At 38.3% G+C, this 21,326-nt stretch overlaps 1 protein-coding gene across 3 annotated transcripts in view; it reads left to right on the top strand.

Moving 5' to 3' along the window:
* LOC139147695 (neuronal acetylcholine receptor subunit alpha-2-like) overlaps nucleotides 1-21,326 on the top strand; it is a 61,718-nt gene that overhangs the window by 5,597 nt on the left and 34,795 nt on the right. The window contains exon 2 of one of the 3 annotated variants that reach the window (XM_070718856.1): nucleotides 801-908. In XM_070718856.1, the coding sequence (XP_070574957.1) occupies nucleotides 904-908 (5 nt within the window). In that variant the 5' untranslated portion in view covers nucleotides 801-903. Of the gene's footprint in view, nucleotides 1-800; nucleotides 909-6,148; nucleotides 6,360-19,252; nucleotides 19,447-21,326 lie in introns of those variants that run through there. The other 2 variants (XM_070718858.1, XM_070718857.1) reach the window with 2 other exon arrangements.

Here is a 21,326-nt window from a genome sequence, read left to right as displayed (position 1 = left end):
ATCATCATCATCATCATCATCATCTGGTTTTAGAAAAACAACAACGTCAGACGACTCTAGTTATTCTTGCAGAAGAACTAGAAATATAAGTCCGAAACTTTGTCATGAAATTGAACAAACTTTTCATTTTTACCGAATTTTGTATATGCTTTAGTGTCACTTCTCCTTTTTACCAGTGTGTTTCTGATCACTGGGCAGTTCCTCATAAGGGTTGTTCGTCAAAGCTCTCTATTCAGCGGTTACAAATTGTTCTGTAATACTCGATTCTAACCTGTCTGGCGATCTCTGATTATCCAAAGTTCTTTGCATATGAAACATCTTAAAGACTTACTTTGATAAGCTTATCATCTAAATTTGGCACAAGCTTTCTGAATAAATGCTCAATTTCCTCGTGAGCAATGCCAGCCATCCCTGTACGACCTCAGCGTTCAAGTATGTCTGTTCATTAATTTAGCCTGACTTTTAAACCACAACAGCAGTGTCTTCACTCTCAGTCTGATTTACGGCGATATTGATTTACAGCATGCCGTAAAACTTGAAATATTAATGAACGTGTGTGATGACTGCAGAGTCTGTTTTCGTTCCTCTGGGACATAACTCTCAGGATTGATTTGATAGGACAGTCGATGACCTGCAAATCATCTTGCTCTATTAGCTTCAAGGCAGCCATGACAAAAATTTGCATAACAGCCTCACTTCATGTATTGCGTCATCTATGGACGGAAACCCAATCAGAAGAAATTGTAGGTCCTCTGAATGTAGGTTACGTAACCGCAAGTCATACTTTCTTTTTTTATCAGATAACCACTCGTCACACAAACTGTAACTGCTGTGCTGTGTCGTTGCGTTGGACTTGCTACATTGTCAAAGCGACCGGAAACCAATCGCATTGAATCAGTCACGATGCGGTAAGTGTCTGTTGTCCTTGTTTCTGAGTCGCGACTTCCATCTATTACATCGTATTTCCGTAATTTCATTTTCTTATACAGAGGTCGTCATCTTGAAGAAAATACCCAAAAAACAAAACGAAACAAAAAAATATAATTGACAGTAAATTTGGAAGTTTGCTTTCAGTTTTTCTTTGTTTCTGACAACTTTCGTCATAGGTTATCTATAATCTGAGTTACTGGAACGGAACCTTCCACTGCAAAATATGCAGTGTTAAAATCAATTAGTAAATATTGCAAAAAAAAAAAAAAAATTGGAGTCGTATTTTTATCTCTATGAACCATGAATTTTCCCTGTAGGAGCAACATTTCATTTATTATGAAATAAAAAATGATATGATTACATTGATAAACAAGATAACAAAATTGTTTACGTTTATCTGACTTGTTTCCCAGCTCCGTGTGCACCAGCCAGTTCAAGAGCGGATGTGATATTGAACTTTCCTCCATCAATGGTGAACCTTTGTTGTAGTTCGCCTTGTTGTGGCTATAAAATACATTTTCTTGTTCATCTCTCTAACCTGTGTTAAAATGCCAAGTGTTCAACTACTAACAGTGTTTGTTGGTATGTAATGTCTTGTAATGTTGTCATCGTTGACAGATGAATTCTGGTATTGATTGCTTATTATACACAATGCGTCTTGCAGACAAATAGTGTGTATCCCAATGTATTCCAGGGGAAGATAAAGTGTATTTATATCACGGAACAAAAAGACAGAAAACATCAAAAGTTACCGCCACCATCCCTTTGTTTAATAACAAGAAAAATTTATGATCGTCAATTAAATTATAGTGTTCCGTGTGTTTCCTGGTATCGTTTTCACGACGTGCATGTAATGCCGTAATTCCATTTTTATCTAGTGAATGCAGTATAATTAAGTAACAGTATGTAGCACAGAGGAATTTATATATTCCAGTTATTCGTGTATATTAGTTTCATGGTACTGGGCCAGGTGTTAAAGGTATACAGTCATCTGTAATCTAAATATGCCCATATATGGTCAAAGGGGCGTTCCTTGGTATTCAAAATGCCCAAGTGAGGACGCTGTTTTTAAAAAGCGGCCACCCGCTTAAAATCTGTGATTGATTAGATTTTCTCTTTCCATGATAACTGTGGCAAAATTGGAATAGGTGACAGTATACCTTTAATCAGTGGAATATATCTTTTAGATCATGGCAGTTATATTCACGACATCGAACGGATAACTTCGTGTTGTCTACTTTCAGCCAATCACAAGAATAGCACTATTAAATCTCGAAAAACTACAACCAACATTCCGTCAGTCTAGTGCGTGATGTGAATACCCTTAAAGCGCAGTGGTCGTCGCGCTGCGCATCCTCCTGAGGGGGTCCCCCTCTGTTGTAAACAAATCCAAGAACGCCGCACATGTTACGGGTTGATTGTAATGTTTGCGATATTGCCGCTTGTTAAAATGGCGGCTCATCTGTCACAAGTATACCAACTAACCAAATGTAACACGCGATAAAAGGTCAATTAATCTAAGTTAAATATCTGCTGAATATTGAACAATAATTGCACGCTGGATTGAGGTCACATTTGCTCATGATTTTCTTGAATCAGTTGAATTGGGCTCGGCTACTGTTATGGCTCGAGCCATAGAGCTAGACGTACGCATGTACGCATGTATACGCCAACAGACTATCAACGACCGGGCTCTAGTTTTCGACATCGCTAGCAAGGACGAGAGCTTTCATTTCAAGAGGTCCGACAGGAGTACAAACTACAGAAATCTACAGCTCGCAGAGCAATGCCCGCTGCAGCAAGAAGCATCTCTGCATCTGTACATGTTCCGTTCCGTGGTCTGTATGAACGTCCGTGTCAAACCGGGTATATGGCGCGCTTCACTCGGCTGTGGAGAATCCAACTCAACTACAAAGTTTACCCCGTTTGGGGGTGCAAACGAGAATTCCGAGTACAGGTATCAAGTCAAGCGAAGGACCTTTCATAGGTCTTCTTGTTATGTGGGGGTTATCTCACTTGAAAGAGGATTCAGACCTACCCGGCAATCAGGAGGTACAACAACGACGTTTGCCCATCACCGGTAGGCCTACACCAGCTAGCGGTTGGATCACTGCCATGACCGTGCACAGGACCGGGGCACAGGATCTCTCGATACGTCTATGCACGGTGTAGCCGTGCAATTTTCCTGTCAAATGCCGCGAAAACCCGCTCGTTTTGTCTATTGTTTCCTGTCATTTTACTATTTCTTACCACGTAATACTAGGAGAAGTAAGACATGGTGATCAACAGTTGGTTGTGGGCCAAGTCGTCGCGGGCCGGTACGTTGTGGGACCGGATTCTCTATATCCGTGTACGTCAACGCGGTGACCGTCTCCCAACAACATCTCTCGTGTCCTGCTGTGGCTTGCCGATCATGGTCTTGAGTGTAATTTTTGTGTTAGGCATTGTGCTTGTTGCTGGTCTACATATATAGGCAATGTTGATCATTTTAGTTATGTATTTTCACTGTACTGTACATAGCATCGTGTACAACCAACGTGATCGCGTGCGATCAAAGCTTTTTGTTCACTGTGTCTGCGTGCAGTAAACTAGCGACATAATGTGCTGAGTGTAGTGTCTCAATGTTCGTAGCTCTACACGAGTTTATAGATAGAAATACACCACTGAAGTTCGTTTCCGATCTTAATATTTTACTATTGCATGATGTTGAGTCTTACAAAGGCCTTAACAAAGTGGGGGACTGCTCCCATCTCACTCCTATTGAAGTTGAGAAGACTTATGTTTACAAAAATTTATGTTTATCAACAAAAAAATCACGCACGCGCAGCGCGACGACCACTGCGCTTTAAGGTTGTATGCGCGTCGAACGTGAAAGATGTAAACTTTTGCTCAAACTTTCCACAATGAAACTTACCAAATCGAGAATAAAAATCAGGGGTCACCATGCAAAGTTTGATACTAGAGAAACCAACTGCCAAACACTTACCGATATTTGAAATTCAAAATAGCCGGCCCACCATCCCTATGTTTTTTCCGACAGAGTTAGCACAAGGAAAGTGACTATTTTGAATTTCAAATATTTGCTCCTGTAGTGCCAAATTTTGAACTGTGACCCCGACTTTTTCATGATTTGGTTAGGTAATGGATAAAAGTTTCATTGCAGAAAGATTGAGCAAATTTTTTTCTTTCATTTTCGAAGCGCATACTACCTTAATTAGCTGCTTTGTTCACAGAACACAGACAACATATGCCTATACAATGCCACATCATACAGAAACAGTTGACTTTACAATGATCACCTATACTATAATATATACAATTTATTATGTGCAAACTTCTTTGAAATGAATTTGTCGACAAGCTTCTCAATTGTTTTTCCAAATTCTACTTCTGGTTTACCAGGCACACTAGTCGTACTTTAAAGGGAAGGTGTCGTCAGAACTGCGCGTGTGCGACTACCTTGTTTACAAACAAAGTATTTCACGCATGGCATCTAGATGCATCACGTCAACATAGCTGGAATATTTGAATTTTACGATATTCATTGTGAATAAACATGTTTTAACTTTCATCAATCACCAACGTACCCTAGATACAGCGTTGACATCGGTCGTAACCTTTGAGCAGCGTTCCGACGACACCCACTTTAACTAGCGGCTGAAAAGATGGGTATAGTTACAAAACATTTCTAGTCATTAAACAAACGTTCAGCGGAGTGTTGTTCTTAACGTTTATAACAACTGCAAAATAACCTAATTGATCAGTTATATGAAGGGCCGACACATTTGATATATAACGTCTATTAGTAACCAGCGTCCCAAGATAACTTTCATAAATTCGATTTCGGATTCAATTATTAGTTATCTTCTGTTCAATATATTACACCTTAGTACATAATGCATCGGCCTGCATGGAACTACGCAACTATGCATACTCTTGTACAATTTTATTTGTAATACAAGATACATATGCAAACTGCATTAGATGTCTTCTAGACAGAAGAAAGGGAGACACAGGTTCTGTCCAGGGATATTTATAATGACAAACGTTGCAATTTTTGAGAACATGTCATTTCAATGATTTACGAAAACAACCCAAAAACAAACATTTACATTTTCGTTTTTCCCCACAGTATGCTGGAGTACGAATTGTCAGTCTTTCAAGCCCAATACGTTGTGTATAATTTGAACACGATTGGAACTAATTTGGGATAATTGGATCTTCATATTTTTCAAATTTCTCAAAAGTTTTAGGTGCCCTATAGCTGAATGTCTCAAGATTACAAATTACTCATAAAAACAAGTGTGTAACGTAAAAAGGAAAGCAGATGAGGTTACATTTGTAGATTAAATCGGCATTACTTCACCATCCAATTATCCCAATTTAGTTCCAATCGTGGTTTTTGCAATTTTACTGTTCACAAACAGATCTACGTCCGCACTAAAATTCAGTCGTCAACAACGACGCTGAAATTGCACAGGATATATTGACAAATTTAAAGGCCAGGGACTTGATCCCCGGGATCAAGTTTGTTCTAGTCTGTTTGAGAATTATGGAGTGTCAAAGCATAATTTCCTTGCAAGACAATCTGTCGCCAACACAAGCCTTTAATAATATTATTTCTACATTATTCGGCAACAAAATAGTACTTGTATTTTATAAACAAGAGATAAATGACAGTGTGCCTAAACTTTTGTTTCAGCTGGCGGGGTTTTGAACTAGGGGCGAAAAGTAATGCTGCTAATGTTGATTAAAAGGATTAAATGTTTTAATAAGTATTAAACTATCGTAGGAGTGAAGCCTGGAGTGTAAATGAGCGTAGATTTGTGTGTGCGACTAACATTAAATGCAATTTGATCTCGTCCACATTGAAATGCTGTTTTAACTGGCTTCTTCAAACGATGTTGTTCCGTACAGAGCACATGTTATTTTTCAAGGCTGCTGAAAACCTTCTTCTCGACTTCATTTATTCCATCTGGGACATATCGCTGTCAAATATAACTAATAAACTTGGGTTGATATCAACTGCTTGTCGAAATCTCTATGTCACGTGACACAGGCTTGCAGGCATGTTGTGTTGGCGAGTGAGCGTATTCAGCTTTAAATGTGTGCAGCTACGTAATTATCAAAAATATTTCCGAGCGCAGGCAATTAAATTTCGGACACATTCATTGGTCGTCGATAATATCGTTATGCGCATTTATAACGAGGACACGGCTTCCTTCAAAGGCAGTTCAGTGGTACCGCTCGGCTCAGTCCTGCTCTGTAGGCGGAGTCAGGTACTGCAGGTGTACGTGAACTTCAATTCAAAAGCAGCTTACAAAGTCAGTCTGTGTCGGCATCACAAATTTTCACCCGGGATCGTCAAAGTAAGTCGAAAGGATATATCGACCTAAAGGATACAGTGGTTGTCCTCCTTAATGCCGTAGGTGAGTAAGCGCATCATGTACTTGATTAAGACAATCTGCCATGACTTTTTTCGAAGTTGAAGGTCAAGTGGCGGCAAAAATATTCCCCCGTAAACTGATCGTTGAATAATCTGTCACTGTCACACAGATTTGAAATGAAGTTGTAAAACCAGAACTAGATATATAATATTTTATCCATCACCGCCAAGTTAAGTGTTAAATATCTCATTTATTCCGGTTTTAAATAAAAGTATAACAAGTTCTCGTGTTTTTTCGGCGGGCATCTTCTCCATCAGCTCAGTCGCACTGACCGACTAAGCAACACCAATGTGGCACTGTGTCGATATATATATATCTGCAATAGGTTTCCTTTCAGCAAATTCACAATGACATCATTGCATGCCCTTAGTGTTGAATGGATGGTGTTTAGCATTAAAGATGGATACTGCAAAATATCACTTCTTACTACCGCCTGTGCGAAAATCTTTTTGATCCCAAGAAATCACATACTAAGAGTAATCCCCCAAGACTGTCCAGGTTCCATGTGGCATCCTTACACTAACTCGAACTGTCTGTTTTATTCACCATCTGAAACATATTGAACTGAAATGCCATCGCTGTCAGGCGCAACTATATTCAACAGGTTTTAAATGTCATCCAGCAGATTGTAGCAGTTCAAAAATATCCACAGCGTTGTCGCTTACTACCATGTTTATTACCTTTCCACTCCGTAAACTCTCACCTCTTTAGACAGTCATCGCCCAAAAATATAGATCAGAAGTACGACCACCTGTGCGACTGCTCGGGGACCAGAGATAGATAAGCTGCGAAGTCTAGGACCAGATGGCTTACTTTTACTGGTGAAGCAGATGGCATTTGACGGTTAATTATTTGTCAGCCACAGGTTTCTTTTGGTTGTTGCTAGATATATAAATTAGGGACTATCTTTATCCGCCCGATATGCATAGCGCCAATTGTTTGATTGAATGTTTTTTTGCATTTAATGTCCAAGTTTCACTGTGTTGCAAACTTGATGATTACTTAATCACCCAAACCTTAACTTACTGTTCATACTGTTCGAGGATATTTTGTCGTCTTCACGATTTGAGTTCATTTTCAATGGCTGCCGAGTCCCATTTGATGGAATGGATGAAATACAAGGGAGCGCGAAGACCGCTACTAGCTTCATCGCACTTTTTCGAATCGAGATCATTTAATATCGCGTCATGCACGTCAACATGTTATCTGGCCTGAAGCTGCAAAATGATATTTTGCTACGTTAGGAACCCATATTCGAGCAAGAAGTCATATACTTTGTTTCAGTCGAACGGTTTTGACTGTGATGTCTTCGGTAGGTGGCTTGGTGCCGTACGTTGTGAGTTCGAATCCCATCGAGACTTTACTGAATGACAGACAGACACATACATCCATCCATTTATACACACACACACATGTACACATACATGCCATATACATGCATTCTAAAGAATACAACGATACATGAAATTGTTGTGATGTTGTAGGTAGCTTCCAAATATATCAGCTAATGCCGATGATACATACATGCAAGCACAGTGCCAGCATTACCTCTCGTAGATCTCGGCTTTACATTCATTCATTTCAGATGTCTCCATAATCTCCTACCGTACCTATCTTGAAACAGGGTGACACAAATCCGTGGTGAACAATTATAAGGGTACATAGGATGCTCCGTGTCTTAGAATATTACTGGAGCAATGTACTTTGTGTGGACATGTTTAATATTCTATTTTGAATACGACACGTCTGTGGAAGAACATGTCTGGACAAGCGTGACTAATACATATTATCCAAAAACTCCTGAGCAACTAATCAATTTTGCTTCATTCTACCATGCATAGAAAAAATATCTTGTGCTCCTGAATAAGCGCAGATAGTCTTCATCGTGAAAATTTCAACTCAGGCTTGTTTTCAAAACTATTCAGACCCAACTCCGAACGTCTTCGGATTGCGTGACACACGCAGTAAAGCATTTTGTCCCAGCCAGAGCAAACGTTTTAACATCTCAAACAACAAACCGATCGCTACAAGAGAAAACACATGTGTCTTGTCTATAAGAAGGGCAAATTTTAATATTCTTAACCGCATTACAAAAACTGCCACGAGATTACCATGACATGGCGATCTGCTCGTACAAACTAGGTTCGTATATTTGAAGTTTTTTTTTCTTGTCGTGATTTAAGTTCTTTCCTTTCTTTGAAATTGTAAGAAATGGTGTGATCTGGAATGGTCATATTCCAATATGTTCACATATGTAGGGATTTAATCATTTCCAACTTTAAGAACCAAGATATTTCTGTTAAATTCACCCTCTGAACTTAGAGGTCATGGAAACAACTCATAAAGTGTGTACTAAGCTGCATATCTGGATATGTCGCTCCACATTCATACAAATGGACTTCACACTAAGCCAAACGACAAGAGGGATGGTTTTGATTTTGGAAATCATGAATTATTCTCATATATCGAGTAATATTACCTCAGCGCCAGCTTATGGTGTGTATGTCTCTCAGTTTCTGAGATGCAGTAAAGCCTGTTATTTATTTGAAGATTTCCGTACAAGACACACTGAATTAGCATCTGAACTATTGAGACAGAAATATTCGGAAAGTAGACCGATGAGATCTTATAAAAAGTTCTATATATAATGGCAGATATGGAGATATTGAGGACAACTGCGAAACTTCTGTCACTCAAGTAATGAGCGACAGCAAACTATAACTATGACTTCATTAAGTGATTCATTAAATTGCGTCACGCAGAAACGACAATGTTGGACCAATCCTGACGGGTGGAGCATGCTAGCAGGGTACGATTGCCAATTCCAGACACCTGGCATCCCCACTTGTGATAAGTAGTTCAGGATGTCCGACTTATTGTTGCAAACAAAAAGTGTCTTACAGACCTTGTAATGTTTTACCGTAAAAATATAATTATTGGACCAGTAAAGGTGTCATGTCGTAAGTCTTCCCTCCAGTACGTGACAATGTGGACATGTTCTACCTAATGGAATGGAGAGATTTTTTGCCTCACCCATATTAAGCAATGTCTCGTGCAAATACTGACAGTGTTACAGAGCCGAAATGACGAATGAGAATATCTCCACTTTTCCATCTGAATTGCAATAACAAACCTGCTACTTTATTGACTTTGCAGACGTTCATGGCCGTCAAAATCATGCATGATATAACCGTTGAGGGATGATGTAATCCCACAGGGATGTGCAGGCACTGAATTGATTCATCAAATACAATAAAGGAATTTAAATATTTAGGTAGACCTACACGCTAATTGAACCGTCAGTCTGTCTATGCCTCTCACTAATTCCGTTCAGTTTTTTAAAGAAAATACCCTGTATCTGCCAAAGGCATTCCATCAGCTGCATTTGGCAGTCAATAACTGATTTTCACTTTGATGACCTTGCTTAGCAAGAGTGCGCCGCCATTGCGATATGAATGCAATTTAGCGACACCGTGACGGATTGACTCAATGACCAAAATAATCCTCAGAATAGATCAGTTCTTCACCCATTTACAAACTGGGAAATGACCCGTCTGAATGAACGACATGTAAACAGCTCATTAAGTTTTGTTGAGTTGGAGGGACAACAGACGCATAATAATTGTGAGGAAATTAGGATGAGCTGTTAATAGCCACATGTGAACTACAAATGCTCCCGTGTTTCATTATGCGTTGCAGTTGTCTAAAAATTGTTATTTTTATTTTATTCATCGAAATTGTTATGATCAACATCGTGAACAATATTCACTTTAAACTAATTCCTGAAACCATGAAGTGTACAAATATGTAATTAGCTGAAATACTAACTTTCTTTGACTGCGCGGAGACTGCGTCCTGAGTTAATACAGAGTCGCTTGGATTACTTTCTTGTAAGTAGTTCTCTTCAGCTGGCTGTTATAGACACAGATATTATCTCTTGTAGTTATAGCGATCATTCTGCAATTACACTTTCCATAGGAGATAGTCGTAAAAACCTTGGACGTTCTTACTGGAAGTTTAATAATAGTTTCCTTCAGGACGAGGAGTTTATAAATCTCATTTACAGTAATTTTGAAAGCTGGGTTGAAGAGTATCATTCACAAGATCCAATTCATTTTGAGGAATTTATAAAATACAAAATTAAAAAGTTTTCCTGTACGTATGGCCGGCAAAAGGCGAAAGCCAGAAAGGACAGTATTGAAGAGCTTGAGTCTAAGCTCACGTTTTTGGAGGCTGCGTTAGCGTCAGATTCTTCTAACTATTTAAGAAATGAAATTGAAGGCGTTAGAAAAGAATTACAGGTGGAATTTGATCACAGAATTGAAGGTAGTATAATCCGTTCGAGGTCAAACTGGTACGAGTTTGGAGAAAAGAACACAAAGTACTTTTTAGGTCTCGAAAAGGTAAACTCTAGAAAATCACATCTTACGCAGATTGTAAACAATGATGGCAAGGCAATTACGAATTTCCCCGACATTTTAGTAGAGCTCAAGTCCTTTTACTCCACACTTTACAGTAGCAGACAAAATGAGAATGACCTAAACTCTATTACTGACTTTTTTAACAGAATCAGTCTTCCCAAGTTAAGTGATTTTGAGAAGACATCCTGTGATGGCCCAATCACTGCTAACGAAGCCCTTCAAGCCCTGAACAGCATGCCCACAAATAAATCACCCGGTAACGATGGTCTTTCTGTAGAGTTCTATGTTAAATTATGGCCCCTGATCAGCCCGTATGTTGTCAGTGCTCTAAATATGGCAAATGAAAAAGGTGACCTTGGCAATAGCCAAAAACAGGGAGTAATTACTCTTATTGAAAAGAAAGGGAAAGATAAGCGTTACATTAAAAATTGGAGGCCCATCACACTTTTAAATGTAGATTACAAGATTGCTGCTAAATGTATTTCAAGACGTATAGACAAGATTCTGCCCAAAATTATTAATGAAACCCAGTCAGCCTTCATCAAGGGGCGTCAAATAGGTGATTGTGTTCGAATTATTGAGGCATAATGGATTACACACAGAGGGAGAACTTACCTGGTATTCTAATGGCAATAGACTTCGAGAAGGCTTTCGATAGTTTAGAGTGGTCCTTTCTGTATAAAGCACTCGAAGTCTTCAATTTGGCCCCTCACTTATCAAGTGGATTCGCACTTTCTATTCACACCCTTCCAGTTGCGTCCTTAATCGCGGCCTATCTACAGGCTATTTTGAACTTGAACGGGGTGTTCGCCAAGGGGATCCCCTTTCTCCTGCGCTCTTTATTATTGGAATAGAGGTTCTTTTAGCAGCAATTCAACAAGATGACTCTATTCGTGGAATTGAGATTCTCAACAGTGTTATCAAAAACTCTGCATTTGCAGATGACTTGACGTGTTTCCTGGCAGATGAAGTGTCAGCTTCAAATCTCCTTTCTCTGCTTAACAGTTTTCATTCTGTTTCTGGTCTGTCAATAAATCGTAGCAAAACTGAAGCTTTATGGTTGGGGAAGTGGAGGTTCAGAAAGGACAAGCCTTTGGGTATCAATTGGCCCAACTCTCCTATCAAGATTGTTGGTGTTTATTTTTCGTACAACTCCGAGTGTGCCTACCATGATAATATTAGTGGCCCTCTAGATTCTATGTCCCGCTTGCTGAACCTATGGAGCTCCAGAGGTCTCTCTCTGATTGGTAAAATCCAAATAATTAAGGCATTGATTATTCCCAAGTTTTTGTATTTATTTAACCTTATTAACATTAAGATGGCTGATTTAAAAATCATTAACAGTGTCATTCATCGCTTCATTTGGAAAGGACCTGATCGTATCAGTAGAAATTCATTGATAGGCGATATCAAAGATGGGGGTTTAGGAATGGTTGACGTTTTTGCAATGTATAAGGCGTTTAAAGTTTCATGGATAAAACGTTTTTTAGCAGACGATGTACATCACCCATGGAAAGTATTTTTGAATTTTCTTTTGCTTCCAGTTGGTGGCAATCTTGTCTTTTGTTGCAATTTTTGCACCGAGCTCCTGCCTATTCATTTGCCCAAATTTTATAGAGAAGTGTTGGATTTTTGGAGCGAGATAAACCCGTGTAATTCTTTTGGTATTGCCCAACAAATTATCTGGAACAACAAAGAGATTCTTGTAAAAAAGAGGTCGATTTTTGATAATTTCCTTTTCAAAAAAGGTATTGTATATGTTGCAGATATTTTCAATGAAGAAAGTAAGTTTAAAACATGGAATGACTTATCAGCAATGGGTTGTAATTTAAACCACTTGTTACAATGGCAAGGTATTTTACTGTCAATACCACCGTTATGGAAGAAGTGCAAGCCAGAGTTAGTTAGACCGGAATTGCCTGTCAGTATTGTTATCAATGATAAGATAATGCCACTCAAAAATTGTACAGTAAAGAGTATCAGAAAACGTTTTACATCAGATTATTTTATCACACCGAAATGTAAATTGTTTTTTTCACAATTTCTCGATGTAGATGAAAACGAGTGGACGGATATCTTTTTACTACCATTTAATGTAACCATGGAAACAAAACTGCAAGCTTTTCAATGGAAAGTTGTCCACAATATCTTTATACTAATTATGTCCTATCTCGCATGAGTCCACCAAGAGTAATCAACAGCTTATGTTCATTTTGCAAGGAAGTTGATGAAACAATTCTTCATTTATTTGTGCATTGCAAATGTGTAGTATCAATATGGAAAAGCCTTTTGGGACTGTGGGGTGCTGCTCTCGAAGCACCATCCAGTTTCTCAGCTAAGCAAATTCTGCTTGGAGACAAGTCTTTCAACTTATTGTTAAATCAGGTGATCCTCATCGCCAAAAAGTCTATTTATGATTGCAAACTTAAAAATGTCATACCGTCTTTTAATCTTGTGAGAATAAATGTTAAAACCGCCAAGAAAGTTGAATTGTACATTGCCAAAAGAAATAACTGTATTGAAAGAGCTCTACTTAAGTGGGAAAATTTTGAAGTGTAATTATATTTATTAGGCATGAAATATCAGCCTTCATAAACCTTCAAAAACACTACTCAAGTTCTGTAATTGTAACATTTATGCTTTGATTGCCAATATATAAAGAGCTCATGTTTTGTTTTGTTTTTTTATTGTTTTTTTTTTGCAAGTTATGTAATTAATTTTTTGCTCGTATCTCCCGAAATAAAAAAATACATAAAAAAAAACAAAAACAAAACCAAACTTTCTTTGACTGCTGTCAGTGTGCCACCACTTTATATGACAAGTGTAATTGCTTTTGGTCGAGTCCTTCGAGTTTGACATATACCAAGCTGTGAAAGCTCATTAAGTATGCAAATTATAAATTGGCTGATGTGATAAAGTAAAATGTCCTTCACTACTGTAGTATAAGGCGCTATAAATAATATTTGTTTGCCGTCCGCGTGCTGGTAGGTTTTCAGAGAAAATTAAGAAAACAAACACAATGATGTTAACACTGTTACAAATATAAATATTATTTTTCCAAAATTGAGCTTATGTTAATACACTTGAAAAACCTAAAAGCAAGCACAGAAAAAATAGACAAATATCCAAGGACGGTAAACAAAGAATTTTCTTCAAATGGTCTCATTTTTATCATCAATTTACACAGCACTTTCATCGATTTCGGTTAAGTCCCTCAGGTTATCACTTATTTTGAAAAGTTAATTAAATACACAAACTATTACTGAGCTGGCATAGTAACTTTCGTCAGCTTTAGATCACACATGTACCAGTTTAATGTGCCTAATTTGGAATGTTCACTATAAGAGCAAATTATCAACGACCAGATCGGCAAATGCAAAAATCGACTTTAGTTCATAATATATCATAGTATTTTCAATCTACAGAGCAGGTTTAGTCAACTTTGACGGAGTCGGTCCAGTTATATCCCTTATAAGGAAAGTTTGTTAAATATCCAAAGTAGTAATTTGCTGAAGTACAAATGCTATTATGACTTTCGATAGTGTTATATGATACTATATCAATGTATATAGCAAGTTTCATCTAATTTGTAATTAGATGACCTTAAATTACTTTTGAAATATTATATCACAATATTTCAATAAACACTGCAAGTTATATCAAGTTTGATCAAGTCAATTCGGATATATCCTTAATTAGAGAAGTTTATCAATGCGCAAATTAGCAGTTTATCTTTCACTGCTGATATCTTTTAGTGTGATCAAGATTTGTGGCAAATCTCATCAAATTTTGTTTAGACTTTCTCAATGGATTTTGTTTGTTTTTTCAAAAAATCATCAATTATGCAAATAAGCATAAATATGCAAGCCAAACCCACTAAAAACTGACTACTTCTTGCCATTTCCAAACAAAATTTACGTACCAGATTTGATTCCGATCTGATAAGCCGTTCTTTAGATATCGGGCCCACAGACCGGCAGACAGACAGACAGACAGACAGACAGTCAGACAGACAGACAGACAGACAGACAGGCAGGCAGGCAGAGAGACATCGTGCGATATCAGCTTAAATGTTAGAACACGTGAGCTAAAAATGGAGCGTTTCCTTTGAAACTGTCAGCAGAGATATTAACTTCGGCTTTATAGGCAGATAGGTCAAGCTTTCTTGGGTAAGGACATCCAATACTTACACATCCTATTTAATTGAATAATTAAGTTCCGCTGGTCCCCGTGGTATTCCCTCTGCACGCAAAGCCGCTGTAACACTTTGAGGATGCAGTTACGCGTCGAATCAAAGAATGGGAAAATCGTTGTCAACACACATGCCAGAGTCAAGACTGAAGACAATATCAGGAGTAAGTTTCTAATTATTTCTGTTTGCCCTGTAATTTTGTAACTTCTACACAGGACAGCCTTGCTGTTTCCGACGACCTGATAGTAACTTTTTCATTGAAATTATAAAGTATCTGTTCGTCTCGTTTTGATGCTAACGTTGACGTGCTTCCGTGCTCTAATGTAATGTCAATATTTGATGATTGTTTCATTCTCATTGTCCAAGAAAACAAATACAATTTCTTCTTCCTCCCGCTAAATTATGATTCAAATACAAGTTTTAGACATGCAAACAGTTTATTGTGTAATCAATGAAATGTTCTTATCATCATCAAATTTATTCTAGGCCGGATCTAACGTTTAATATCAATCACGTGGGACATTAATTATTGCAGGCAGTCTATATTAAGAAGTTGTAGCACCGGCCATTCTGACTTGATTTGAGCAGTGGGTATAACAAAAACGACAATGCAGAGACCGACGGATGGGCAAACAAGATGTGGGACAGAGAGGCTTCTCTTACTGTTGAAGTAATTTGAGCGCTGAAATTCGTATTTTTTTTTATTTTATCCCGGTCTATATTTGATTATATCACCTGCGCGTGGATTTTCGACCCAGGCGCAGCAAGGATGCAAAACTTCACATTGTAACTTTGAAAAAATTGTCCATCGTGCATACAAAATATCAGATTACACGCATGGACAACCACAAAAAAATTACATTTCTGAAACATTAAATTCGTCCGCATACGTTTATAGAACGGTTCTTTTGCTTCTAATAATATATATTCCCCTGATCATTTTTTTCACAATATGACGGATTCTCCAGGGTAAGCCAAGTCAAAATTAATTTCCACATTCCCATCACAAACAAATCAGTCATCTACGCGCAGCTGTCGAGTGTACACGACGTGCACGTCTTTTCCCCTCAAATTATTATCAAATAACTCCCGAAATTAAAGATGCAGTGAAGCGTTCGTGGCAAGATATCGGAACAAGCCGATGTATTAAAAATGATATGTTAAGCTAGAGTAATTACTGCATACAACATAAACAAGCCTGTCTCCTACGTAAATTCTATCACCTTCGTAGTGATGAGTCCATATAAAGAAAGAGTAACCAAACTGCGTCATTGCATAAAATTGATGTTGCGGTTGTAACGTGTAAACACTGTAAATGCACTGTTACGCTACAGATTTTGCAAATCACAGTCCCTCCACCAACATAACAGTCCCTCCACCGACCCACCGGTGGTGTGGAGGGGCGGTTAGAAAATACCCTATCAACTTAGGTGTAGTGTATGCTAGGCTACCGGGAGCTACCGATGCATGTGCAGACACGATGTCTCTCTGTTCAAGTCTGATCACCCGTTACTGTCTATGGCTCATCTGTTGGGTCAATATCTCAACATTGGATTGGGATGAATTTTTTGCAAACTCTGTCATATTTTCAAGGATGACCGTAACCATCGACTCGGCTTATTAAAGTTTGATGCCCGGTATTTTGCACGATCATTACTTGTAACTTGTCCTTAAATTCGTGATACGATATAGAGAATGGCTTCCAAGTAGCCATTACATTATTTTACCTAATTGCCCTGTCGCACCTTGCCAATTCGGCCAGCGTATGCCAACGTATGAAAAAAATTGGCGAATACGCTAACGTACGTCGAATACGTTATGAGTAAGTTTTGTATAAGTTAAAAGCACGCTGAAGCACGCTGGTACATGTCGTAGAACGGCGAGGTCGTCGAAAACTTTTGTGCATGCACAAAACTTTTCGACGTATGCCGGCGTATGGTTTATACGTCCCGCACACGCGGGCCATAAGTTGTAAGTAGGTTATGCGCTCGTTGACACACGTTCACACACGTTACTTGTAAGTTACTCATAAGTTGAAATGCATCGAGATAATTGTCTAGCGTACCTAACACGTATTTTAACCCATGAGTAGGTTAATGAATTACGCTATGTATACGCCAAAAATTGAAAAATACATCATTACTTCAGCGTAAGCCAGCGTTTTAGAGAAATTTTGACGTTATCACCACTTTACATGGCAAGTGTAAAGCCTTTGCCTTTGGTCAAGTCCTTACATGCCTTACATGCCATACGCTGGCTAAATCGTCAATGTGTGACAGGGTATCCTGAGACAAATCATACAACTACATCAGATTGTCGCTACACTGCAATTTTTTTTTTTTTGGGGGGGGGGAGGTTTGAAAGAAATGCCTCTCTCTCTCTCTCTCTCTCTCTCTCTCTCTCTCTCTCTCTCTCTCTCTCTCTCTCTCTCTCTCTCTCTCTCTCTCTCTCTCTCTCTCTCTCTCTCTCTCTATATATATATATGTATTTATTTATTTATAACTTGTGATCCGTTTTATGGCCATCTAGCATTCCGTTTTGACCACTCAAGCGGAAAAATTAGGCCAGCCTGCACGTGTTTAGCTTACTGACTGAATATTTAAAATTTTAGGTTCATGTAGAGTACTTGCACTCATGTCTCACCTTCGTGTGAGACCATTTCAATTACCCGTCATTGTCTATTTGTCATCTTCACCATCCATATTGCATTCACTTTGTCTCAATCAGTCATTTATAAATTCAGCACTGTGGACAGTTGCCCGCACATTTTCATTCCAGGGACAGCAGTGCCAACATTCCAATATTTTTCAAGTTAGCCAAAAATTCCCTAGAATCTTGATGATACTTACAAATATACGTAAGTATAGTATATCTGACTACCAAACAATCATCGTGTTTTATAGTTTGTTGTAAATCCGCGTAACTGATATATATTGACTCATATAACATAGACATCGGCAATTTGGGACTAAGGCTTGTTCCCTCTAGAGGTGAAGTTCTGCCAGTGACACAGAAGCACTGTGCGTTCTCAAAATTCATTGAGCGCATCTTCCTATCATTTCGGTCCGATGAACAGCGATTTCTCAATGACTGTTTCGTTTTTATGGAGGGTTGCACTTCTTTGCAAAGACAATAACACTTTTACTGAAGGGAAAATTCATCTTTTTGGAGTAGGTACAGCAATAAGTCGCGTATCGGCTTCATTTAGTAAAGCCGCTTATCACGACGCCCATGGATAAACCAATTAGCAGAATTATCTACCGATGAAGAGCAGGACACTGAGTTGCAATCGGAAAATCGACAGTACAGAAATATTCAAAACCTACCCTTTTATCTTGATGTTTTCTGCATGCTCGGTCGATTGTTATATTTGACAAAACTTCCTACGTATGTAGTGACTTAGAGTGGATCAGAAATAGCAAATAAATGGGCAATTCATTTTGAAAATCTTTTGTTTGTGTTTTAGACACCATGAGTCACTGGTATTTTCATTGGCATGTTCTTCAGTGGAATTGAAAGATGTGCTTTTTCTCTGAAATAATTTAGTCAAAGTTTTTGCAAATAATGGTTACTCCTGGATAGTTGGCGGCTCTCTCTCTCTCTCTCTCTCTCTCTCTCTCTCTCTCTCTCTCTCTCTCTCTCTCTCTCTCTCATCAAACTTGCTGTTCGCGTATCAAATCAGTTGGTCTTCTAAAGTTTCCCTATAAGTAAACTATTCAGCATTAAAACATGAGTTTATCTGTAGATTTCGGATAATCTGTCTGTCAGCTTAGATTAAGGCAAGGCTTGCCAGGACAACAGAGCATCCCTTCGTATATATTGATAGAAATACCACCAGCACGCTGATTTCACAACAGCCGGCATGTCAGCTACTTCTGACTTTCAACAACTGACAAATGATCGTGACCTATGTCCCATCATTCGACGTTGCTCAAAAATCGCTCCGACATTTGCATCCTACATAGTTGATGAAGGCGAGCAGTTCGAGGAAATACTCTGAACAGTGGAAAGGTTTTTTTCAGTCGCACAGTCACTTAGACAATAGACTTTCAAATTAAACCGAGGTTACATGTTCAAGGCTTTATTTAGTGGACGTACACAAGATGTGTCTGTTTTAATAATGCTATGTGTTCCCAATGACTATATTTAATAATTTACTGACTATTGCTGGTTTAACTTGCCACAGCTAGTTGCAAAGCATATAAATAATGTAATATTCAGAGGCATTTTGCATATCAATCATTAATATTCATAATACTCCCGACACTCGACAAAATAGAGAAGTCCGTCAGGGCAGGTTTAAAACACACGGGGAAACTCTCAGGTGAGCGGCACAGGTGGGAACACATATGTCCTGCAGCTTTCGAAAAAGATCATCGAGCGTCGATTTTATTGAGTGTTGAAGGAATCTTATGCCTTTTATACGTACCCTAAAGTGAAGAGGATCTGTTGGCAGGTAAATACGTTGCCTTTTTAAGGGCCTACAGACATGCCCAGTCAAAGCTTTGTGTATACAACTGAGAGCTTTCTCCGTCGCAAACTTGCTAGAGATATCTCGACGTAGGGATCGGACCTGTTCAGGACGGCCCTAAATTCACCATCGTTCATGTTAATGTAAAACCTGCCGTTTTGAGTGAAAGCCATCCATGTTAGCTTGCTGTTGTTCGATGAGAAAGCAGACAACAAACCACGATTTACTGGCAACGTTATATTTATGTCTCTTTCCATTTTGTGCGTACAGGTGAAACGTGCAAGATATTGTAAGTTTCAAAATTTCTGTTCGTGGTCGCAGATGGCGAGCGCGTCGTCGCTTGAAAACAATAAGCCTTTGCGATGTGCTACCTTTAAAGTAGAATGGAAGAGATATTCGGACTCTCAAACTGTTACAAATTTTACTTGTTCTACAACTTGTAGGACCTAATTTTGAAGCTCATGGAGTAAATAAAGTTTCCGGGCGTATTTTCGCAAAAATCGAAAATTTCAATCTCTCATAGAGTTATCATAAGGATGGCGACCATTTTGAATTTCAAGTACCGGTAAATATAGGGTAATTTGTTTCTCTAGTGCCAAATTTTACACGGTGACCTCTGATTTTTATTCTTTATTTCGAAGTGGATTGGTTTAAAGTTTACTCACAGAAAGTTTTAGCACAAGTTTTTTGACTTCTGAATTTCGAGACGCGTACTACCTCAATTTCAAGAACAAACTTCGAGAAGCTTAAAATAAAGTGTAAATGTCAATTTCGGCCCGCTCTATAACACATTGTTTATTGCTGATTTATTTGGAAGATTAGGAAGTATCATTAGTACCATTCGTATCATTCGAGCAAGTGCACCAACCGAATGATCGTGTTTGACCTATCCCCCACACCAATAAATAGGTACTTCAATCACCATTGATTGTAGTGGCAGTAGTAGTAATAGTAATAATAATAGTAGTAGTAAGTAGTATTAAGTAATAGTAAGTATTAGTAGTACGGTAATTACTTATTAAGCTTATTGTGACTTTCAACTTTCTGAGTTGCCAACCCGATGGGCTTATAAGTATTCAATTCGACTATGAAAATACAACACGTGCGAGGATTGTTACAACGTCACTACCAACAAGGATTTAATGAGTCAGTGGTGCGTTAGAGGACACATGGAAATATCTAGAACTAATACACTTCATTACGTTTCTCCCTCAGTCGATTCCCATTGATGATTTGGACATAACATTTTAGAATTAGAAAATCATATTTCTTGATTACATACATTCGTTGAATGGCATTGCCATTAGTCCAATTCTTACCCTTCACAGAACACGTATTCCTGGCTAACCTTACAGGGAGTTGGTTCCCTGAATATATACTCCGGATATTTTGTGACCAAACGTATAAAGCGCAAATCATAATATATGAAACATCTGGGAACTTCGATTAATTTCAAATGTTTTCCTTGTTTGACGGGACTTGTGAACAGCGAAATTATTTTGTTTATCTCAAATTACTTCGCTGAAGAAGATAACGTTAATTGAAGCGAAAAGATATGTCCGCCAACATGCTTTTCTTGTGCGGTATAAGTAAAACCGTGTTGTTTTGGGATATGTAGCGATTCCGTGTTTTTTGTAAATTATCTTGAACTCAATGTAATGCGGTCGTGAACTCTTTATTGAGATAAGAGTTGAGTAACCTGAGTCGACCTGCTGTCTACTGTGGAGTTGTTCCTATTATTATTTATGTGATAATTATTTTTCAATACACCTTCGGTCTTCAGATGGCTGAGTCTGTCTGTTATCGACAAATCTTATCAGAGTCTTGATAATGAGGATTTGCATCTTATGTAAATTTAATCGAGT

The sequence above is a fragment of the Ptychodera flava genome, chromosome 13, assembly GCF_041260155.1.
Source record: "Ptychodera flava strain L36383 chromosome 13, AS_Pfla_20210202, whole genome shotgun sequence".
NCBI classification, from domain to species: Eukaryota; Metazoa; Hemichordata; class Enteropneusta; family Ptychoderidae; genus Ptychodera; species Ptychodera flava.
Note: the sequence above shows the minus strand (reverse complement) of the source record. Positions and strands in the feature narration are given on the sequence as shown.